Source organism: Theropithecus gelada, chromosome 10 (genome assembly GCF_003255815.1).
Source record: "Theropithecus gelada isolate Dixy chromosome 10, Tgel_1.0, whole genome shotgun sequence".
NCBI lineage: Eukaryota > Metazoa > Chordata > Mammalia > Primates > Cercopithecidae > Theropithecus > Theropithecus gelada.
This window is the reverse complement of record NC_037678.1, coordinates 58,709,530-58,733,953: the sequence shown is the minus strand read 5'-3', so window position 1 is coordinate 58,733,953 and position 24,424 is coordinate 58,709,530. Positions and strand designations below refer to the sequence as shown.

The following is a 24,424-nucleotide window of genomic DNA, read 5'->3' as shown; positions in this document are numbered from 1 at the left end:
TGCATCTTCATGCCCCAGGACTTATTTCCACACTGGCTTTAGCTGAAGTGGAGGCCCAGCCACCACGTGGCAGGCAAAGAGCATTGGTCGCTCCCTGCATTGAGGGGGTGACTGGTCTGTGATGCCTGCCCCCAGCACAGTGGGCCCAGGCATGGTGGAGGGGCGTCTGAGGCGGCTGTGAAGGCCAGGGAGTTTTCCAGCCCTAGTGTTCTGCCTTATGGCCTCCTTGTGCAGCTCGGGCAGGAGTGGGACAGGTGCCTTCGCTTCTAGAAGCATGGTCTTGCCTTAGCTGGGAGTTGAGGGTGGAGCTTCCTGGAGTTGCTGGCTTCACCTGCGTCTACAGCCATCCAGACAGGATGCCAAAGCCCCAGCTTGGGTAACCCCCTTGTCTCTTGGAGCCCCAGTGTCCTTATCTGTAAAATGAGGAGATTAGTGAGTGCCTCAGGGACAGCGTAGCGTAGTGGTGGTGGGCATGCCTGTTAGGTCCTAGGACCTTAGTTCCAATTCTCTCTGTGACAGTTACTAGCTGTGCACAGCTAGTAAGTTACTTAACCTCTCTGTGCCTCACTTTCCTCCTCTGTAAAATGGGGATAATAATTGCATCTACTTAATTTGTGGTAAGGTTTGCACAGAGATTTCATCATATTGGAACTGGAGGAGTTGAGTAAGTAGAAAGGATAAAACCTTGGTCTAGCTTCTGCCAATTTCTGGGCAAAAGCTGAAGTTAGCACAAAGTCGGCCCAAGCACTCTCTGCTGCACTCAAAGTACAGTTCTTCTGCCGGAACCCAGCCGGGGGGAGGGTGTATATGTGTAGAGGATGGAAACTGATTAAGAATAGGACGGATGCCAAGACTAGTGAGGCATTTTAACAAAATGCGGCTGGAATGTGGCATTGTGTGTAAGTCCCACAAATGAATACATGTGGTGGGGCTGGAAGATGAGCGAGGGTTCATTTGGTGAGACCGTTCGTATAGTCAGACATGAGTTTAAACCGACCTTGCAGCTTAGAAGCTGTGTGACTTCAAGAGCTTCCTTAACGTCTCTGAGCCTGTTGGCACACCTGAAAAGAAAAACAACTCATTTCGTTTTGCTAGATTGTCTAAGGATTAAAGAGGTGACAGAAAGTACCAGTGCCTGGCACAGAGTAGATGCTTACTAAACACCCCAAGAGTGTCTTATGGGGTGCTTATGTGATTCAGTCGGTGCTACTACTGAGTGACCACAGGGATATGCTCAGATATGCTGCAGAGGTTTCCTTCTATAGTTAAGGGGAAGGGAGTCATGCGCTGTATGAGACATTTTTCCTTAGGGAAAATGAAGTCATGGGACTTGTTCACCTGGATGGTGCAGTGCAGGGGTGTATGGGGCTTGCGGTACTGCAGACAAGTCCCTGGGACAGTGTGACTGAGGGATGGGGCCTTGCGTCTAGGAGCTTGGTGCAGAGCTCAATCAAGAACCTTAAAAGAAAACTGAGGCAGGAGAATGGTGCGAACCTGGGAGGCGGAGCTTGCAGTGAGCCGAGATGGCGCCACTGCACTCCAGCCTGGGTGACAGAGCGAGACTCTGTCTCAAAAAAAGGAAAGAAGGAAGGAAGGAAGGAGGGAGGGAGGGAAAGAGGGAGGGAGGGAAGGAAGGAAGGAAGGAAGGAAGGAAGGAAGGAAGGAAGGAAGGAGGGAAGGGAGGGAGGGAGGGAGGGAGGGAGGAAGGAAGGAAGGAAGGAAGGAAGGAAGGAAGGGAAACACAATGTAAAGCACAATGTAAAGACTTTCTACCTTGAGGGCAGTGGGGTCCGTTGAAGGATTTTAAATGGTGGGACGTCACTTTTTTTGTGAAGAGATGGTGTCCTGCTCTGTCACCCAGCCTGAAGTGTAGTGGTGTGATTATAGTTCACTGCAGCCTTGAACTCCTGGGCTCAAGTGATCCTACTGCATGAGGCTCCTGAGAGGCTGGGATTACAGTCATGCGCCACCATGCCCAGATAGGTTTTTTTTTTTTTTTTTTTTTTGGTCTGTTTTTCAGAGATGGGTCTCGATATGTTGCCTAGGCTGGTCTTGAATTCCTGACCTTAAGCAATCCTCCCATCTCGGCCTCTCAAATTGCTGGGATTACAGGTGTGAGCAATCGCACCTGGCAACTTTTTTTTTTTTTCCTAAGAAAACTCTACTGATTGGCCTGGAAAATAAATGGGGGAGGGTGAGCTAAAAAGAGGCTGCTATGGGGATCCAGGCCAGAAGGGTGAGAGGCTGAGCCAGAGTCGCAGGGATGGAGCGGGAATGAGAGGTGACTGCAGAGGATGAGGCAGCGATCAGGGCTCCCTAGGGGTGTAGTGTGGCGCGTTGGTGGTCAGTGCTTTGCAGAGAGGAGGCACATGGGATTAAGCAAACACAAAATCCCAGTGGGCCTGAGGATGTAGACAGGGCACCTTAGAAGCGCAAAGCGGCTTTAGTCACTTCCCTTGGGTGAGATTTGTTTAATGGAAGCTTGCAGCTTCTCAGCACTTAGCAGGTGCTGATGGGGGCATCACAATATTGTGAAATGCAGCTGTGAAGCCGACTTCATTACCAGCTTACCTGGTGATGAAGCAGCCGCCTTAGTTAGCACTGATGGTTGGGTATGACAGAGCTAAAATTGAACTTGGCAATTACCGCTCATGAGAGGTTCTCGGTGCTGGGAAAGGAAGGTTCCGTGGAAATCAACCCTGGTAATCACAGGGTTTAAAATTAGTCAGTTACTATTAAGGTTGCTCTGTCAGCGTATGCTTCAGGGTGATGTGAGGGAAGGGGGCGTGGAAGCTTGGGTTTGGGCCGTTGTAGGTTACCTTATGTTCACCTGCACTGCATTTAAGAAAAAAAGTTGGTTCCAGGACAAAGGTTTGAGAGTCCCAGTGTTAATATCATGGTGCAGGGTCGCCATTTGGATAATAGGTGATTTTAAAGCCCTGTTCTTTTTCTTTTTTTTTTTTTTTGAGATGGAATTTCGCTCTTGTTGCCCAGGCTGGAGTGCAATGGTGCCATCTTGGCGCACTGCAACGTCTGCCTCCCAGGATCAAGCGATGCTTCTGCCTCAGCCTCCTGAGTAGCTGGGACTACAGGCACGTGCCACCACACCTGGCTAATTTTTGTATTTTTAGTAGAGACGGGGTTTCACCATGTTAGCCAGGTTGGTCTCGAACTCCTGACATCATGTGATCCACCCATCTCGGTCTCCCAAAGTGTTGGGATTACAGGCATGAGCCACTGTACCTGGCCTAAAGCCCTGTTCTTTTTATTTGCGTAAGCTCACACCCTCTCTCAGCTTTGGTGTTTTCTATTGACTTGAACGGGTTTCCTGACTCGCTTCTGGCCTCTCCTTGGGATGTCGCGCAGGAAGAGCTCAGCTCTCTGTGGGTTCCTCCTTGCCCCAGAGGAAGGAATGATGTGATATGATGGAAGGTTCCTGAGTCCTTCACAGAGTTGTTTTTGGTAAACCTTGTCTGGGACATCTCAGCAATCTCAGAATGTTTGTCTCCGTTTTGTGAATGGAGAAGACAGCAAGGGGCTGAGATGGGCTTGGTTGCTGCTGTAGTGAAAATCAAAGGACAAAGCTTATAATGATTCAATTGTGAGTTTGCCTGGGCTGTGTGCACTGACCCTCATGAATAAGAAGATGGAAGTCAACTCATTGCTGTGAGCCTCAGCTTCCTCATCTGTAAAATGGGAACTTGTTTTGTGCAGGTGTGAGGATTAAATGACATCATCAAAGCACAGTAGAACCTCAGCATGGCGGCTGTTGGCTATTAACAGTGGTGGTTATGGACCAGACCAGGCGCTTTCCATCGATGACAGCTGCTTTGCACAAAAACCCCACCAGGAGGGAACTGTTATTCCCATCTTAACATTAGTAAACAAAGGCTCAGAGAGGATCTAAGTTTGGCCAAGATCTAAAGGTACAGCCAGAATTCAAACCCAGGCATTCTGGCCACAGAGCCCGGTCATTGTCCCTGCCCCTCACCCTGGGAAGAGCTGAACCACAAGGAAACAACATGACTCATGCCTGTCATCCCAGCACTTTAGGAGGCCAAGACGGGAGGATTGCTTTAGGACAGGAGTTAGAGACCAGCCTGGGCAACATAGTGAGACCCTATTTTTACAAAAAAAGAAAAAATACAAAAATTAGCAGGGTGTCGTGGCACATGCCTGTAGTCCCAGCTACTCGGGAGGCCGAAGCAGGAGGATCTCTTGAGCCCAGGAATTCAAGGCTGTAATGAGTTATGATTACACCACTGCACTGCAGCCTGGGCAATAGAGGGAGACCCTGTCTCAATAAATAAATTAATTAAATAAATACATATATAAATAAAAAAGAAAAGAAAATGAGCAGCCTGGACAAGCTGCCTCCGTGGATAAGAAGAGAGAAGCATTAAAACTGAAAGATCATTTCCAAAAGGCTGCAGCTCCTCCACAGGAAGCTGAGTCATCTCTCTTTGTTTTGAACCATAACCATCACGTTGCCTCAGAATCTGAAAAATTTAAAAAGAACTACAAAAATGCTGAGTTTCTTCATGGTGCAGAGGCCCTTCTTGTCTCCACCCCAGAAGGAGCTGAGCAGAGGGGCCATAGAGATGGGACCCCCTCCTCCAACCCGCATTAAATACCTCCAGCTGAAGATTTATTGCAAAGCCAAGAGCACTACACCTGGAATCCGGTCTCACACCCTGGGATTTGCCTTGCTAAGCCTCCGTTATCCAACCTGCCAGACAGGTGCACCTGCCCCAGCCCTGCCTTCTCTGTGGGGCTGGTGCTCTCGGGATGTATAAGTCAGGATTGGGAGGATGCCTGCTCACCTGCACACCTGTGGACGATACGATCACAACTCCAAAGGCCTCCTCCCAGTACTTTTGGCAGAATCCAGTCCAGAATCTGGGCCTCGGCTTAGCTCCTATAAACTCTCTCTCCTACAGATGGTGGGGTTCAGTAAGCGTTTGATGAAGAATGCAGGGGCTTTCTGTGCTTGTCTGGTATCACCCAGCTTCTGCCTTTTAAAATGCCTTGTTCCTTCTCTATGTACTCAAACTCTACCCCTTCTCCAAACCTCACCTTTTCATGAAGCCCTCGCCCAGGCGACCACCCTGAGACCCTTAGCCGTGAGCACTGTCTCAATTATATCATAGTTACTCACCTCTGTGTGTGAGCTGGGCTTCCTGTGAGGACAGGGGCAGTGTTCTGTTCACACATTGCTCCAGCTTCTGGAATTATGACCTATGTGAAGTAGGGAGGAGGCAGAGGTAACAAATAGAAAGTTTTTTGAGTGAATAAATAAGTGAATGAATACATAAATGGTACTTGAAGAATTTTTACCTTTGTGTTTTCTCTGTGACAATCAATTATACCTTTCACTTATCTCTTGTTTCTGATGAACAAGTTTAACATTTAACAAGCAACATGGCTTCTTTCAACATCAACAAATGCCCATCATTTTCATGGCTGCATAGTATTCCATTCTGTGGACAGCTGTGATTTATTTATGCGATCCTCTATCAATGGACTTTATTGTCATTTTCATCTTCTTATAAATAACGATGCAATACATATCCTTGTCCACACAAATTTGAGCCTAGAAAGTTCTTTCTCATCCTAAGCTTATATAACTATTCATGGAGTTTGTTTTTGCACGCTTACAGCTTTGTGTGTGTATGTGTTTCTAAATCTTTGGTATGTCTGAAATTTTCATCCATCTTTGTATCACAGTGCAAAATGCATCTCTCTTTTGCCTTGAGGCAAGTGCCATGTGCCTTGGATCTATGAGTTGTGTGCACTTTCTATTTGGTGAGTACCCACTATGTGTCAGGCCCCATGCTGGGAGCCAGGACCCAGAGGTGAGCAAGACAGACGATCTTGACCATCAAGAAGCTCCGAGCCTAGCGAAGAACAATAAACACAGAAACAAAAGCCGTCAAACACATAAGCAGAAACCATTGGCTGGAGGAGTGTGCCATGGACAGAGTGATTCAGGTGCAGGTGAGATTAGAGGAACTCTCTGTGGGGAGGAAGGAGATCTTTGAGCAGAGCTGGAAGGATGAGAAGCAGTCCGTTGTGTGAAGGTCAGGGGAAGAGCATTCCAGGAAGAGGGAAGAGCATGAAAAAGGTACAGAGGCAGGGAAGCAAGACTTTTTCCTTTCTGGAGCCTTTTGTAATCCCCCTTCCAGCCCCTCCCTCCTCCTGCAGACACGCTGGGCACCAGCCCCTTTTGTCACATGAAATTTGCTGTTCCTAGGCCGTTCTCTCTGTCACTGACTTTAGTATTGTTACAAGTGTTCAGGAATAGGATGATTCCCCAGAGCTCTTCCTGCTTAGTCTGGATCCTCTCAGCTCTGTGATGCCTCCTCAGCAGCCTTTGCTGCTTCTGAAATGTCCAAAAAATTAAAATTAGTTTAATATCACTCGGCACAGTACATGACACTTAATAGGTACTATTATCCCCATTTTACAGGTGAAGAAACTGAGGCTCAGGGAAGTTAGCCATTCCAGCAGGCAGAGCTAGGATTCGAACCCAGCTCTGTCTTATTTCAAAGTCTGCCGTCTTCATGGAGCCCTAGTGTAACAGCATTTGTGTGAAAGCTGATGAGAGACTGCTGGTTAATCCTTAGTGCCTTGGGCCAGCTTTATTCCAAGCCTGATCAAGGCTTGTGGTGGGTGACCTTGGCCTTTGGCCTGATGGCTTCAGAAGAGTGGAAGGGAAGGGGGGGGCGGTTCTTCTTTTTTTGTTTTAAATTACAAATGTAATACATGCTTGTGGTAAAGAAAAAAAAATGAAGCAAGCAAGAAAAAGCAGCAACTGAAAATATCTCCTCCTCCCTAGTGTAACCGCTATTAACAGCCTGGTATCTTTTATAGTCCATGTTCAAACACATACATATACACCATTATTGTTTTTATAAAAATGGAACCATGTCCTTGACTTTTTCTCTCAGCCAGTTCCAAGTCAGTACCTACACGCCTTCCTTGTTCCATCGGATGTATTTCAATTTATTCAACCAGACCCTGGATTTCAACATTTAGCTGTCTCTAATTCTCTCTGTAACAAGCAACATCCTTGGGCATGCATCCATGCACTGACTACAGGTATTTCTGCAGGATGGATGCTCAGAAGTCTAATTGCTGAATGAAAGGGCATGCAAGTTTCACACGTTGACAGGTGCTGCCAGTTTGCCTTCCGAAGGCTCTTCCAGTGCAACACCCCTCCCAAGGCAGTGTGTGTGAGTGGGGAAGGCTCTTAAGCCACAAGTGACGTGGAGCTGCGCTGTATTTAGGGGCTGCCTCCCCTTCTGCTCCCCGAGACCTGGCGTGGAGACCGCCACCAGGAGCTCCGAACACACAGGCCCAAATTGGAATAGGAGATGGATTTTGATAAAAGAGGTTAAATAACAGGTTTTTCCATTTCACCTTATACGAACGGGATGGGGGGGGTGGGGGTGCTGGGCCTCCAGCCAATAGAGGACCAAGAGTTGTCAGGAGGGCTTATAAAGCTTGCTATTTCTGGCATTTTTTTCCTCTTTCTCTGCTGATTATGCAGCAGACTCGCACAGAGGCTGTCGCGGGCGCGTTCTCTCGCTGCCTGGGCTTCTGTGGAATGAGACTCGGGCTCCTTCTACTTGCAAGACGCTGGTGCATTGCAGGTGTGTTCCGCAGAAGGTAAGCAGCGGGTGCCCGCCGCCCCGTGAAGTGGAGGCGGTCAGGCCGTCCCTCTGGGCTGAAGACAGGTGATGTCTGGATGGGGGCAGGCAGGGACCTGGACTGGTGCTTGTCACATTTTGGAATGAAGATGCTTTAGAGGGGCCAGGAGGCCTGCAGTTGGCAGCTCCTCCTTGGAGAGGAATTCTGGAGGCGGTTGGGGCTGGCCTCTGGAGAGCAGGGGCAGGCTGTGGCCTTGGTGCCCAGGCTGCTCGGGAGCATTCATTCATTCATTCAGCACACCCTACAGTAGGCCTGGCCAGGTGTGGGTTGGGGGTCTGGCTGGGGTCTGGCTGATTCAGACTGGAAACAATGGGAGCAGTGATGGGGATGGCCCATGGCTTGGGAGGAGCCCAGAAAACACCTGGGCTAAAGAGTGACAGGGGCCTTCCAAGAAGGCAAGAGGGGTGAGAAGCAGCTGAGGACGTCACCAGGAATGCCCGAGCTGCCTCTTCCACTGGATTTTGGAGTTTGAGGAATCAATAAAAATTCCTCCCCAAATTTGGTGAATGCCACCTTTTCCTTTTGTTAAGGAAGGACATTGAAAAATAACCAGTTGGGATCTCCACGCACCATACTTTTGTAGAAGAAAGGACAGCAACAAATGAAAAAGGACCTAGTCAGACTTAAGAGGACACACATGCCCTTAATAGGTGGCAGAGATTTCAAATGCAGAAACCTAACTTGAATGGCCATCCCAGCTGTGCCTGGGAGGCTATCTTGGTGATAGGAGTTGGCTGGGTTGGGGGCGGGGCTTGTTGCTGTTGATGGCGCTGTACCCAGCAGACCAGGAGGCCCGACCTCTTCTGGAGCTCTCATTTATCACAGCCATTGGTGAAATCTGGCTTCAAGCATGTGCGTCCCAGCAACAGAAGCCTCCCGCTCAGGTCCGCTTTCCGTCATTTGGAACATCCTGGGTGAACCGGGAGAGACCAGGAAACACCAGCTTCTGTGCCTCCTGGGATGGTTTCCACCTTCTCCACTGTGGGTTTGAAAGCCTGCAGGAGGCAGTGGGCCCAGGTCTGCAAGGGAAGGCTGAGGAGCCAGCTGGCCCCAGAACGTAGCTAACTGGGGTCTGGGTTAGGCACTGCTTACACATCTCAGCTCGGCCACGAATACAATCTGTGACATAGGGCAAGTTCCTTGAGCTTTCCAAGTCTCAGTCTCTTCATCCATAAAATGGGGACACTGATGCCTACTTGTGTTGTCATGATGGTGTGTATGTATAAGCATTTACGTGTGTTCATGTGTATATGTATGCACACATGCACGTGTTCACACACTGCATAACTGCCTGGTAGGTGGAAGGACCTCATTAATGAGGCATGAATGAATGAGCTAATAACCTAGGATGTCAGCTCAGCTCAGGAGGAGGGCGTGACTCACAGGGGCATGTGTTTGTGTGCATCTGTGTGTATGATCCAGGGAAATCGCTTCTTGTGCTTAGAGTCAGAGGCTCTGGAATCTGGGGAGCTTGAAGGGAGGGCCACGTCTGTTTCACAGCCCTGGCTGATAGGAATTCTTTGTGTTTCTGGTCACTTCCGTGGGTTCTTGACTGGGAGAGGAGTTTATGGCAGAGACTGGCCATTTTGAAACAGAACCAACCCATCCTTTTAGTGTTAACAATTCCTGAACAACTTACTGAATACCACTCATCAGCACTGTGTTGGCGGCGCCCTGGGAAAACAGCCAGCCAGTAAGCCAGTGTTCAGATTGCTACCTGACGACCTGTTTGCTGAGAGCCCCTGGCTGGGAAGGAAGGTACTGGAAGGAAGGGAGTCTTGGAAGGGAGAGAGTGGCTGAGAATTGCACCCCTACACATGCTCCCTGCCTGGAGAACAGAAGCTGACCCAGGTTTAAGACCTTGTTTGAAGTCATGGCTCTGTTCCTTGCTTGCTGTGTGACCTCAGCACAGCAACCTCTCTGAGTCAGTTTCCTTGCCTATAAAATGACAGATTGTTAGGAGGACTAAGTGAGATAAAATATATAAAGCACATTGTTGGTGCTCAGTAAATAACGTGTTCTCCTGGGGAGGGAAGAGGCCCTAGAGAGCCTTTGCCTGAAACCAGGGTGTCTGCTGGCACGCAGGGGCCCAAACACAGCGGGCACCTGCTGAATATTTATGGGAAGAATGAAGGTGTGCAGAAGTGGGAGGCCTGAGTTGCAGGGCTTTTCCTGCCATTAGTAATTGCCGTGTGATCTTGGGCCAGTTCTTCATCCCCTTTGGACCTCTGATTCCCTCAGAAGAAGAATCCAGGCTGATGGCCTCAACCCCTGGTCTTCCACTGTATTGGAAATCGGGTGTGTGGGAGCCTCCAGAGCAGGATGAGCTTCATGTTTGAAATTAATTTCCTTTCCTCAGCCGGCGGCATCCCTGATGACTCTCCCCTGCTGCATTGTGCATGAACAAACCGGTAATTAATGAAATTGGGAGCAGGGGCATAGAGGCGAGGTTTCCCGTGGAGGCAGCTGGGGGCCTACTGGGGCAGCCTCTGTGCCACCCACTGGGAGGCCCAGGGCTGCCCAGAAGCTGCCATCTCTGTCTAGCCAGGGGGCCTGGCAGATGTTCACACATCTGGACAGTTGCAAAGTGAGGCCTGAAATATCATAGATGGGGAGATGGGGAGTGAATTCTCCAGCTTCTCCTGGGCCTGGGGAGCCATTTTCCAGGGAGGGCCTTGGGAACCTCCTGCTGTTGGGTGTTGAGCTGAGCCTGGAGTAGGAATTGGGTGGACCTGGATTTTCAGCCTTTGCTCTCTTGACTTCTAGTTGTGAGGCTCGAGGCAGCTCACTTAACCTCCCTGGGTCTTCTTTGCTGTGAAGAGAATGGAGGCCATGGGAGCAGCTGCCCCCTAGTCATTGGGGGATTGGCGTAGAAAGGCAGCTTTGATTTGCATGTCCTCACCCCAGGGGGCTCATCTGGAAGGAGACAGTTACTCTCAATGGCCCTTTTCCTGATTCACACCCCCCCCACTTCAAAATTCCCCTTCTACTTTGTGCCCACTTTGTATATATGACTGTCCACTCCTCGGCTTAGGCCACAAATGTGGGATCATCTTTGACCCCTCTGTCTGCCTTATGCCCTGCATCTAATCCGCCTGCACGTGCTGCTGGCTATACCTTCAGGGTGCAATGTTGTCTCCCTGCTTCGCTATTACCTGTCACTGGGGTGACTGCAGGAGCCTCCTCCCAGGCCTCCCTGCCTCCACCCTTCCCCCTTAGTCTGTTCTGCTCACAGCAGCCAGTGGGATCTCTGAGAACCGCCTGATGCACACATCCCTCCCTGCTTAAAGCCTGTGGTTGGGTGTCTTTTATAATCAGCTGGATCTGTTCTGATATCTTTAATATACCCACCTGGGGGAGCTGGGCACCTGTCTGACCTCACTTTTTGCAGTCCACAAGCTAGCTTCTGCCTCCTGCAGAATCACTGTCCTGCTCCCTCCTAAATCCCCTTCCTCACTGACCAAGCTATTGTGCCTCTTAATTTTGCTTTCAGACCCCTTTGTCCAGAATGTGTCTCTTACCCCTCGGACTCCTGTTTATTCTTGCAGGCGTGGTCACGACGTCCATGGCTTTCCAGAAGCCTTCTCTGATTTCCCCTGCTGTCTACCCGCAACTATCTGAGCCAGGGTCCCCTTCCCTGTGCCCACTTCAGTCATTGTCCACCCCATCAGTGCTGTGATGCTCTGGGAGGACATCACCCACGACGATGTACCTTTATTCTCACACATGCTGCAAAGCCAGACAGCACAGGAGTATTAATTTAGGCAGTAAATGCAAAGACCTCCCTGCAAATTAAGGGCCTTCAGACCCAGACGGTCTGGCATAGGATCCTCAAACTGTGGTTTGATTTGGCTGTGTGACCTTGGACAAGTCACCTAGCCTCTCTGAGCTTGGAGGGTCACGAGGATTGACGAGATGACATGTATAACAAACATCCTCCTGTTTCCCACTTGCTGGATAGTAATGTTTCCAAAGACACTTGGAATGTTTAACCCCTCACATTTGCTCTGAGCAGAGCAGACTCAACAATGCGCACAAGGAGCCCACCACAGAACCCCAAACAGGAGCAAAAATAGCAGCCATCAGGGCAACCTGAGTTGCAGAAGCCACAGGAAGAAGCCGCAGGCCAGGCGGATGTCAGCTGCTCTGAGGCCCCGCTGAGGTTCCTCGGATGTGCCGAGCTATGCAGCCCTCACGCCTGCCCTCGCTGGCTCCCCAACCACAGCATCAGATAAGGCCGGTGGAAAAAGTGCTGGCTTCCTCTCTCTGGGGAGGGGTAATCTCAGTGCCATCTGTAGGGCACACTCCATCCCCAGTTGCCTCTCTGGCCTCCCCTCCCCCTGCTTGCCGTGCCCGTCTTTGCTGGTCTCTTTGCTGACCAAGATTACACCTGCCAGTGGCTCCCATCTTAGGGCTTGTACACAGGTTGCTGGGCCCTGGAATGTTGTCCCCAACACATCTGCTAGGCTCACTCCCTCACCACCTTCCAGTCATGGCTCCACTATCATTTCCTCAGTAAGGCCCACCTTGACTGCTCTGTTTAAACTTGCATACCCTCCATCTCGACGTTCCCAATACCCCTGACCTGCTCAACTCTTTCTTTCTGTAGACCATGAAAATCACTTATTGACTCTGTATTGTTTTCTGTCTCCAGTGCAAGAGCATAAACTCCAGGGGTCTTTGTTCATTGCTGTCTCCCAGGAGCCCAGAATAGTGCCTGGCACCATTAGATGCACAGCAAATATTCTTTCAGTGCATGGATGCATGAGTGCATGAATAAGAACCAGCCCAGCAATCAGAAGAGGTTCAGGCCAGATTTTGGGGTGAGGGGGGTTTGTTTCTGGGCTCCAGGCCCCAGGGATGGGCTCACATAGTCATTGAGGATTCTGGCCCCAGGATTCACCTGCACTGGCCAGAAGCCCCTGCTGACCTTCAGGGCGATAGCTGTCTGGGGCCAGAGAAACGTCCGGAAGCCTATGGTCCCCTTCGGGAGCGACCCTTGTGGTAGTTAAGAGTTTGCTTTGGAGCCACATTGTTGTGGGTTTGAATCCCAACTCCACCACTTCCTAGGTAGAGAGCCTTCACCTCCACCTCTCTGTATTTGAGTTTTCTACCTTTAAAACAGAGTAGATAGGCCGGGCGCAGTGGCTCATGCTTGTAATCCCAGTACTTTGGGAGGCCAAGGTGGGCAGATCACTTGAGGATGGGAGTTCAAGACCAGCCTGGCCAATATGGTGAAACCCCGAATCTACTAAAAATACAAAAAAAAAAAACAAAAAAAAAACCCGGGTGTGCTAGCGCACACCTGTAATCCCAGCTACTCGGGGGGCTGAGGCAGGAGAATTGCTCGAACCCAGGAGGCGGAGGTTGCACTGAGTTGAGATCATGCCATTGCAATCCAGCCTGGGCAACAAGAGCAAAACTCTGTCTCAGAACAAAACAAAAGTAGCGAATTCCAACCTTGCTTGGGTGGTGATTATGAGGGTTACATGCAATGTAGGTAAAGTGCCTGACTCATGGTAGATGATCAACACATGATAATTGCTGTTCAACTTATATGTTTTTTAGAGAAAGGGTCTTGCTCTGTCACCCAGGCTCTAGTGCAGTGACATAATAGCTCACTGTAGCATCAAACTCCTGGGCTCAAGCAATCCTCCCATCTTAGCCTCCTGATGAGGACTACAGGTGCATACCACCATGCCTGGCTAATTAAAAAAAATATATACATATATATATATTTTTTTTTAAGAGATGGGGCCTTGCTATGTTGCCCAGGCTGGTGTCAAACTCCTAATCTCAGCTATCTTCTCACCCTGGCCCCCCAAACCTCTGGTATTACAGGTGTGAGCCACTGCACCTGGCCTAAACTTAACTGAGCATGTTAGGGTTTTGATGCTGTAACAACCCCCTGAATCTCAGTTGCTTATAAGGAAGGCTTATTTTTGCTCTTACTATATGTTCCATGACAGTCAGCAGAGAAGGAAGGGTTGGGCTCTGCTCCACAGATCACTCAGGGCTGTAAGTTGGCCAAGTCTTGACCATCTGGAACCTTGCTGGTCCTCTAGAGAGAGCCTGCAGATCTCAAGTTTGCTTTTCTATACTTCCACCCAGAAGGAGACCCACGTTGTTTCTGCTCATAACCCATTGGCCTAAACTAGACACATGGTTCCAATAAATGGCAAGGGGAGCCCGAGGTGTAGTGTCCTGTGTGCCAGGAAGGAGAGGAGAGCCAGATATTGGAGAGCAGTAGTCAAGTCTACCACAGCAGGTGCTTCCCACTCTGCCTTCTCCAGACATATAGGCGGATTGAGACACTACTCACAGGACTCACTGTGGGTGTTTGAATAATGACCCTTAAGTATAGCCAGGTCCTAATCTTTGAAACCTGTGTATGTTGCTTTAAATGGCAAAAGGGGCTCTGCAGATGTGATTAAGGATCTTGGGATGGGGAGAGTATCTTGGGTTGTCCGGGTGGGCCCTGTAGAATCACAATGGTCCTTGTAAGTGAGGAGGGGGTACAGAGTCAGGAGAAGGTAATGTGAGGATGGAAGGAGAGACTGGGGTGATGTGCTATGAAGATGGAGGAAGGGACCACAAGTTAAGGAATACAAGCAGCCACTAGATGCAGGAAAAGGCAAGGAAATAGATTTTCTCCTAGAACCTCCAGAGCAACCAGCCCTGATGACACCTTGGTTTTAGCCCAGTGAGGTTGATTTTAGACTTCTGACTTTCCAGAACTGTAAGAGAATAATTTTTGTGTTTTAAGCCACCCGTTTATGGTGATGTGTGACAGCAGCCCTAGGAAACTAATATATCACCTTCAGTCAGAAAATCATTTGAAACCCACTGCATAAAAGCCTCCTCTGTCTGCTCAGACAGGACCGACCCTTTCCTCCTGTCTCTTGTGGCGCCCATTGCACCCATCTGTCATCACGTTCATGCACAGGCAGAGGTGTCTCTTAACATAGTCCTTCCACTCCCAACCCCCATGCTCCAACATGCACACGCACACCCTCAGCCACTCTTTGAGCCTCTCATTGCTCGAGCTGATCCGGGTTGGTGTTCGTCCACGTCTGTAGGAACGCAGGGCAGGCTGGTGGCAAGGTCAATATAAAGAACTTGTCTCTAGGCAAAGGGCCCTGGCATGCCCCAGAAGTGGCTCAGTTGGCGGAAGAGTAGAGGCCCCATGGGAGATGGTGGGAGGGTGAAGGATGGTGAAATCAGCAGGGACCAGGTCGAGCAGGACCTTGGAACCAAAAGATAGAGGTGAATCTTTGTTTTGAAGACAGAGGGGAGCCTTAGAAGGGTTTCGGGCAGGGGAGCGACTATGGATGACTGATGACTGAGATCTCCTGGGTTGTGACTAGGTTAGAAGACTGTCTTTGTCCTCCCATCTTCTGGAAGTCAACTCTATGCCAGACACTCCTGAGCTATGCTTTTCATAGGATTTCTCATGCATTCATTTTATAGAGGAGAAAGCTGAGACTCAAGGAATGGAACCTCATGGAATCCATCCTCCATGTGGCTAGCTGAGTCATCTTTTAAACTATAAATTAATGCATGTTACTCCCCTGCAAGAACTCTCCAAGGGCTTCCCATTTAGGATGAAATCTGAGTGCCTTATGGTGGCCCTAGGACCCCATGTCACGTCCTTGCCCCGCACCTCTGCCTACTGTGTCCTGCACATTATTCCCCCTGCATGTGAGAGCTTCTACTTGTGGACCTCAGGGACTTCGCGTTGCTGCTCCCTCTGCCTTACGTGCTCCCACCCACGACTTGTTGCCTGACAGCCTCCTCCTCTCCCTTCCGGGCTCCCTCAGTTTAATTGCAGCCTCTACAGAGAGACCCTCTGTCTCTGCACTTCCTGTGTTTGCTGCATAGCACTTAGCACAATGCAATGTGTGACCACCTTTGTGTGTTTGCTTGCTTGTTGCCTGCCTCCTGCGGTGGACTCTGAGGCCTGCAGGGGCTGGGACTGTGTCTACCTTGCTTCTCGTTGTGTCCCAGCCCCCAGGACAGGACCTGGCTTGAAGTGGGGCACTCAGCAAACCTCTGCAGAAGGATGAAGGATGCGTCCTGGGTGCAGAGGATGCGGGGAGCTCTGGACCTTTGAGGGTGGCTGAAGGATCCTGGACCTGCCTCAGAGGACAGACACCATGCAGGGGCCAGCTGAGGAGGAGTACCAGTGGTTTCTCTGGGCACCTGGGCAGCCCCATTCCTGTTGCACCTGGCCTTGACCCACTCCCTGTGCTGTCCACATTCCCTGTCACATTAAACGCTCTGCCTGCCATTTCAGCCTCTGGGAGGATCCATGAGGGTGCAGGGAAAGACATCAGACTTGGGTTTAGATCCCAGTTCAGCCACTTAATAGCTATGAGACCTTGCACAGTTTCCTTTAACTTTCTGAGCCTTAGTTTCCTCCTGTGTAAAATGGGCATACAGAGGGACAGTCTCCTAGCACATGAGTCCTGGTGCTTGATTCAGCTTGAAACTGCCTTATCTGCAATCCAAAAAGCCCTGCAACCAGAAGTTGTTTTATATGCTGCAAACTCATTTGGCCCCCAAAATCTGACCTGAGCTGACGCGAGGCTCTTTGTCATCTTTACTTACCCCACTTGTGTGAATATTCATATGTTCCACTGCAGAAATATGAATGTGTTCCATTGCAGGTGTTGCCTGAGGCTCCACTGAAGCTATGGCATAATTTGCAGAATTTGCACTTCATTACTTTTCTGAAATTCAAACAAATTCTGAAACTGCACGAGTTCTGGCTGAGAGCTGTGGATCTGTGTATGTGAGTCGCTGCTGAAAACCCTCCCGGGGCACAGGAGGGCCCATGGAGGCCTCTGGAAGCTATTGCAGAGCCTGAAACCCCGCGTTTCCCCTTGGCTGGCTTCTGGTTTCTCGGCAGCCAGTGTCTTCTTAGCCACCTGGGGTTATGCTGGTTTTGCTGGTTCAGGGGCAGGGGTTAAAGCTTAGGGCAGGGTGAGCCCAGGTACTCAAACATTTCTGATGTGAATTTAAAAGGAGATTTTTTTTTTTAAATGAATCATCAGAAGAAAGAAATCAGAAGGAAGTGTGTGACCAAGGAGAGGAAATTAGGGTTTGCAAATTGCATGAGTCACCCCCTTTCTGACTCCTGGGTGATCCCTTGCCCTTGGCAATTTTCACTCATCTCTGAGACTCTCAAGGCCGTATTCTACACAGCATACTGGGGCTGTCGTGGTTTTATTCTGGCTCCAAACCTGCTTCTCATTCTAACCATCAGTATAAATTTCTATTTTTGAATGACTGCCACGCTATTTTACTTATTGCGTTAGCCAGTGTTTCTTCCCTGCCCAAGCCCTGCTCAGACTCCTGTTTCCCTATCTTAGCATCTGCAACCCATTCTCCACCCAGAAGCCAGAGGCCAGTTTCTGAAGTGCAGCTCACATTCTGGGCTTTAGTCTCACCTCCCCAGTCTGGCCCTTGAAGCTCCCTTGTGATAAGGCCCTGCTTGCCTTTCTGTCTTATCTTGCACCACCTTTCTACTCCATGAATAGGCCCTTCCCTGCAGCTGCCAGGCTTTGGTGAATGCTGTTCCCACTGGCCTCTGCCCTCGCCTGGCTAGTGCTGTGCATGTCGTGGGTAGATCTGCTTTAGAAACCACCTCTTCCATGAAGTCCTTTTACAAGGCCCTTGTCTAGGCCCCACGAACCTGGCTTCCCATCGACTTATCACCCACCCATATTCTGATTCCTGGTCCTGTCCTCTTCCCTAGACCATGAGTTCCAGGACAAAGACTCTGTCCACCAGTTGCAGTGGCTCACGCCTGTAATCAATCCCAGCACTTTAGGAGGCTGAGGTGGGCGGATCACCTGAGGTGAGGAGTTCGAGACCAGCCTGGCCAACATGATGAAACCCCATCTCTACTAAAGATACAAAAATTAGCCGGGCATGGTGGCGCACGCCTGTAATCCCAGCTACTTGGGAGGCTGAGGCAGGAGAATCGCTTGAACCCGGGAGGCCGAGGTTGCAGTGAGCTGAGACCATGCCACTCCACTCCAGCCTGGGTGAGAGTAAGGATCTGTCTCAAAAAGAACAACAAAAACCAAAAAACTGTGTTTTCTGTATATCACTTTACCATCCCCAGCACTCAGAGTAAAAGACTGTTTTAAGCAAGACTGGTTTAAGCCCTCGAGTCCTCATCCCCTGCCTCTGGCTGGCTGTGTCTGCCTAAGAGTGGCCGCCATATTGTCTTCCGTTAAGCTGGAACCTGTTTCCCGTGTCAGCAGTGGTATGAAATATCCCAGTTGCATTGCAGTAAGTTTGTTGTGTGTGCATTTCCCCACTTGCCATTGAATCAGGTGTCCCTTTTTCCCTTCCATATTTGTTTCTTAAGATAACACCTCTTGCGTGACTTTTGTTTGAATCCCATGTCTTTCTGTCTATTGGCATCTTGTTTTCTGTTTAATTTGACTGAGCTATTTCCACCTTGTATATATTAACTGTCTTAGAGTTGGCGCTGATATTTTCTTAGTCTGATGTCCTTTTCATTTTGGTTTTATTATGTTTTCTTCCACAGAAGATATTAATGCATATATATTTGAATCTGTCAATCTCTCTTCCTCTGTGATTGCTTTGAGGACTGAAGAAGTTATCCTGCCTCCACAGATCTGATAAACATTCTGTTCTGTTTTCTGATTGTTTCCTTGTAACATGACTTTTTATGCTTAACTCTTTCATCTGTGTGGAGTGCATTTTGGTGGGTGTCTCTCTGTGGATATCCAGTTCAGTGTTCCTAAATAGGAACAGGATAACCCTCTTGTCCCCATTCTGTTTATTAAATAATTAGTCCTTGTCTCTGTTTGCAAAAGGCCAGACAAAATAGAGTAGCTCTTATAAGCACGAGCTTTAGCAGAATTAAGATTTTGGCCTTGCCACTTTGTGTGAGCTATGAGCACATTGCTTAGATTGAGCTTGTTTTTTCCTCTATAAAACAGGATGATGATATCTGCCTCCTAGGATCGTTGTAAAGATTGAGCAGAAGATCTTGTGTAAAGCACATCACACGTTACCTGGCATAAAGTAAATGTCCTCCTTAATCTTGATACGTTTCTGTACCTGACTGGGTCCAACATTGTACTTTTCCTTCTGTTTCATTGATTTAAAATTCTTGTTTTCTGTTACTGCCACACTGCTTTAATTGTGGCTTCATGGAATGTTTCACTGTCTGGCCAGATTGGGCATCCTTCCACTGCTCTTTAAGAATATTGCTTTAAACACGCACCTGTTTTCTTTAGTGGATGTTGATTTTCTCTCTCCCATTCTGTACTGTAGCCCACCTCAGTGACTTCTAGACACCCCTTCTCCCCCCTCCCCAGCACACACACTGGTTTTCTCCACACCTGGCTGCCTAGCCTTTGCTCACTCTGGACCCACTGCCTCACAGGTACGTACCGACTGCTCTCATCTGGCGTATCTCCACCTTAGTGCTTTATCACCCCTCCGGGTGTCATCGTGCAGATACCCATTTTCCCTATGGATCTGAGCTTCCCTGGGAATTGGTTCTAGGTCCCTAGTGCCCCTCTGCACCTGGCATGTGGCCACGTACATTGTAGGTGCTGAGGTCAGGGCTTGGGGAAGACAGGAATGTTCACTGTGCCGTTGGACTTTTGACAGTAACTGGGCTAAATCTGGCTGCTTCTGGAGGTGCAGGCTTGGAGGACCCAACAATTTGGCGGTTGTAACTCTGGACATGCTGTTGCCAATAACGGTGGGCCATCTATCAGCTCTGGCCTTGGTTTCCCCAGTGGGATTTGCAGAAGCCAGAGGGTTAAAACCCTCCCAGCCCTGAGGCCTCATTATTTATCTTAGAGGGTCCATAGTAAAGATGAATTAGAATAACTCATTGGCACATGCTATGCCTTCGAGTGCAGTTTTCTGATTTCTGGGAGAGAAAAGGCCTCTTAGGACAGAGCCCCCCACTGCCCTCCTGGGTCTCCAGGAGACAGCCCAGATCTGGATCAGAGGGGTTCAGTAGTCAAGAACAGAGGGGTGGCTCTCTGCCTGGGAAGGCAACTGGGGTGAAAGCAGGGAGCTAGCCTTTCTCTGCACACTGCTAGGTAGCTTGCAAAACCCTGCCCGTTCCATTCCTGTTCTCTAGAGGAGGAATCTGTGGATGAGAGAGGTAAGATCCCTGCCCACTGCCACGCAGCAGCTAAGTGCAGAGCCTGGGCTTGAACCTAGATCTGCCCGCTTCCAGAGCTGTGCTTTACCAGTGTTCTCACAGCTCCCAGTCCAGAGGCCAATGTTGAGACGGCACTTAAAAATACACCAGCAGTGTTTACAAATACCGTTTCCTGTGTTATCTGGTACTGATAGAAGGAAGTGAACCTGGCACTTTGTCTGTGTTAGGTTTGGGGTTAGAGGCGTAAGTGCCAAGTTCAGATGACCTAGAAAAACATTTCTAGGTCAAATTACAATTTCAAAGATTTCTTTTCTTCTTCTTTTTGAACCGCTTTAAGAGCGAATGCTGTCGTTGACATATTTCCCTTCCGACAACACGAGCCCTTTGTGGCGTGATTGAGGGCTTGTTTTGTAGTGCTGGGGAGAAAAATATCTTCCACATCATCTGCTGCTCAGTGTCTCAGGCACACTCGCTCCCCCCACACCACAGTGCCACCGACGTACGCTCACGTGGCTTTTAGTTAATGGTCTTTGGCAAGAATCAGTTTTGGGACTTGTTCCCAACCGCTTGGATGATAGATAATTGTCAAATACAAATATTGGCAGCGCAGGGCAACCTGAGGCTCTAGACTGCTGACCGCAGCCCAGCCTCTGGGGAGAGCCGGGAGCTGGGCAGCTGCATGTTTTGGGAGGTAACGGGGCAAGACCTGGCAGCAGCACAGCCTTCTCATTACAGTGTAGGCTCTGGAGTTGAACTTCCTGGATTTGAATCCTCACTCCACCCCTTCCTAGCTGTGTGGCCTTGGGCAAGCTACATAACCTCCCTCGCCTCAGTCTCCTTATCTGTACAATGGGAGCCTCAGTAACTTACCTCGTGAGGTGGTTGTGAGGATTACAGGAATGGATATTTGTCATTCAATTAAGAGTGACTGGCTTGTCATCAGTGTGATGTAAACACTGCACACATTCGTTCTAAGGAATAAACGATCGTAGCCATAGTGGATGCTGTCGTGTGTCACCCTAGTCCCTCCTTAGATCCAGGCACACATTCTATCTGCTACTTAGAGTGCTGGCTGCCGCCCCTATCAGCTGAGCCTCTCTCTGGGCAGCTCCATGGTGCCTTTGGTGGAAAGAGGAAGCTTTGGCCAAGGTCATCAACACTTGCCCCCTGGGCATCCTGGATCCAATGGCCATCCCATGTGGGGATACACAGTGCTTAGCTCCCTGCCTCAAACTGGGACACCTCTGCTGGGCCATCCCAGTTCCAGAGCTCCCCTTGGGACAGGTGGAGGCCTCTGTTGTGACTGCATCACAGTTTGGTTTGTCCCTCTGGCCTGGCCTGCTCCCCCACTCTCTTATAGCACTTCCCAGTACATTTCTTGTCTGTAGATTTCACCCTCAGAGTCTGTTCGGTACCTGAAACAACAGGTAGCTATCCAGACACTGAATGGAATCTGGTTTCCATTTTAAAGCACATGCTGATTTCACTTGCTTGTATTTTTGGGAGCTTTATGAGGAGTGGACTTGGGTTCTCCACCACCCCTGTCTCCGCCCTCTGTGTGGCACTGTCAGCATGCCTTGGTCACCTCCATGGCTCCTGGTGGGAAGAATGTGGCCTAGCTCCTGGGCAGATCATAACACTTAAAACCGATGGAACAGCCCAGGGGCCCAGAGGGCATCACCCGTTCAACCCTTCCAGGTACAAGTGAGGAAACTGAGGCCTAGAAAGGGGGAGGCCTTTTTCAAGGACACACAGTGAGTGGTGCCTTTCCTTTCCATCTCTGAAGGTGATGGTGTCTCGGGATGTAGTGAGCAGGCTGGTCTTAAGAGTCAGACGTGCGGCTGTTGTGATATTGTGGTGCTAGGGTCCAACACATGTTTTACGGGGTGCCCCCATGGCAGAGGGGTGGCCAGGCCAGCCCGGGAGTGGGAATCAGCAGTGGCTTCTGGAAGGGGGACAGCATGGGAGTTGAATGGGCATGAACAGTGTGGAAGAGAGAAAGCAGGGAGTTTCAGGGGTAGACACAGCTGCCGCAGAGGCCTGGACGAGGCGTGCGGGAGAGTGTGGTCTGGGCAGGGAGCTAGGAAAGGTAGAAGAGGGGACGGCACATGACGGGTGGGAGGGAGCCTGGACCGTCGGGCCGGCAGGTGGCAGAGGCTCAAGTGAATGCAGTGGCCAAGAATTAAAACTTTTCCCTAGTGGAGGGAATGGGACTCGATGGAGAGTGACTTGGGGAGAGCCACGCAGAGGCCTTACCCATCACGGTCCCCACTGACCCTGCGCTGCCTGAGCCAGTTGGTGCTCAGTCAATGGTTGTGGAATAAATGAGTGAATGAATGAGGGAAGGGAAGATGGTGCTGAAGAAGGGGCCTCCAGCTGCACTGGGGCGGGCGACTGGGAGCAGGGACAAGCCCACAGGCTCTGATGAAACTGGCTCTTGGTTGGGGATTTTGTCCTTCTGAGCCAGACCGTGGGTCCCTGTCTTCCCTCTTATCACTGGAGAGGTCCATGGGCCTGGCTTCAGTGAGACTCCGGGGACTTAGGGAGTGCTGGTGAGACCAGCTGAGAGCGTGTACGTTGGCATCCCCCACAGCAGAAGCCCAGGGAAAGGCCTCACGGTCGTGAGCCCAATCAGATGAGGTCCTGGCCCTGCCCCTTGGATGGCCTCATCTCGTTACACCTTGACCCACTTCCCAGTCCAGCTCCCGCCAGCCCCAGGCAGTGTCTGCAGCCCTCTTTGAACCATTCCCCCTCATAGCGCCAAATGAAAATGTTTGTTGAAAACAACATGTGCATAATTAAAGCTTAATGAGCGCTTGTCTGTTTGGAATGTGCAATTAGATTTACAATCGGGGATGGGAGAGAGCTCCAAATGGCTTTAAATGGAGCTGAGAGAGAGGATAATTTTTGCCATAAATCTGCAGTAATGCAGACGGTGTGTGAGCTACCAGTGGCAGTACCAGGGAAGGAAGAAATACAGGCCTGCCAGGCCTCCATGCTATCTATGCTAGGGGGCTGCCCTGCCCATCAGGCCAGGCCCTCTGGGCAGCTGCAGCTGGTGAGTGTACTGGGATGGGACTTACTGGTGGTCCTGGGGACAGATCTGCCCTAGGTTGGAGCTGGAGTTCCTGCCTGCAGCTTGTGAGATCTGTGATCCAGCCGACTGTGAGGGGCTGAGGGACTGGTGCGGAGTCCAGCTGCCCAGGTCCCCAGGATCCCATGGCTGGGGAGAGATTCCTGTGTTATCACCATGTTCACCCCCGGCCTGCAAACTGGCTTCAGGGCAGAGCCCTAGACTGGGATGTGGCCCTCTACTTTGTTCTCTGCTGTTTCCCAGTACCCAGAGCATACACAGTAAGGCATGAGTTAGCATTTGTTGGATGAATGAATGCCTCGTTACCAGACTCTTGCCTTCAGCACGTCACTCTCCCTCTGCAAACCCCATTTCTCCCATATCTATCACAGAGAAATGGATTTGGCTACTGCTGATGTCAACTCTTCCGTCTCTGGGGTTCTGGGTCAGGAGCAGACAATGACTAGGGCAGCGTCTAGACCAGCACCATCCAGTAGAAATACAATGCAGGCCATATACATGATTTTAAATTTTCTAATAGCCATGTTCAGAAAAAGTGAAAAGAAACAGGTGACATTAATTTTAATATTTTAGTGAACCCAGTATATCCCAAATATTAATATTATTCCAATACATCATCAATATACAAATATTGACAAGGTAGTTTACATTCCTTTTTGTTGTCATCATCGTCATCCTTGCTCTGAAGTCTTTGAGATTCAGTGTGGACTTTACACTTACCCACATCTCAGTTTGGACTAGCCACGATTCAAGTGCTCAGAAGCCACATGTGGTAAGCGGCCACCGTTCTAGATGGTGGAGGTCTAGAAAGAGCACAGCTAGAGCCAGGTGGGAGGGGGCAATGATGCCCACCTCCCAGAGGAGCCCAGATGCCTGGCAGCCCTTACCTGTGGTGCCATAGTGATCACTGCCATTTTTACACTACCCCTCCATGTCTTTTATTGACTGAAATAGGTGGCGCTGTCCAAGCCAACTCTCGGTGGTGGTGGAGACAAGGGTTCTGCAGGGGCTCAAAGCTCTGAGCTTGCTTACAAGGGACATTCCCAGCTCCTGTGGCAGGCAGTGCCCAAAGCGTTGTCCCTGCTTCTGATAGTTAAGGTCCCAGGCCCATAGTCATGAGGTCACCTTCTCTGGTTCATGTGGCTTGCACGCAGTAGGGGTGGGAAGCCAGGGTGTACTCTTAGGAGCCAGTAGCCTGGACTTCAGACTCAGCTCCGGCAAGTCTTGGCTGTGTGGTCTTAGGCAGATCCCTTAAACTTTCTGGGCCTCCGTCATAGGGGAGGATTTATCACCAGGCAGAATACAAATGTGGGTCGTACCCAGCAAAGCAGGCGCACCAATCAGGAGAAAAACATGTCTGAAAAAAGATGAATATCTGATATCTTAGGAACAAAGCATGAGAGTCGTCGTTGTTGGGAAAAATCGGCCCTCGCAGTTGGACTTTCTTA

General features: G+C 49.9%; 1 protein-coding gene across 6 annotated transcripts in view; it reads left to right on the top strand.

The window, feature by feature from the left end:
• TOX2 (TOX high mobility group box family member 2) overlaps positions 1 to 24,424 on the top strand; it is a 159,230-nt gene that overhangs the window by 24,308 nt on the left and 110,498 nt on the right. Inside the window, exons 1-2 of one of the 6 annotated variants that reach the window (XM_025399410.1) lie at positions 7,547 to 7,659; positions 8,758 to 8,770. The exons of 2 other annotated variants lie outside the window; for them this stretch is intronic. In XM_025399410.1, the coding sequence (XP_025255195.1) occupies positions 7,547 to 7,659; positions 8,758 to 8,770 (126 nt within the window). Of the gene's footprint in view, positions 1 to 7,335; positions 7,672 to 8,757; positions 8,771 to 16,358; positions 16,508 to 24,424 lie in introns of those variants that run through there. 3 more of the 6 variants (XM_025399411.1, XM_025399414.1, XM_025399413.1) reach the window with 3 other exon arrangements.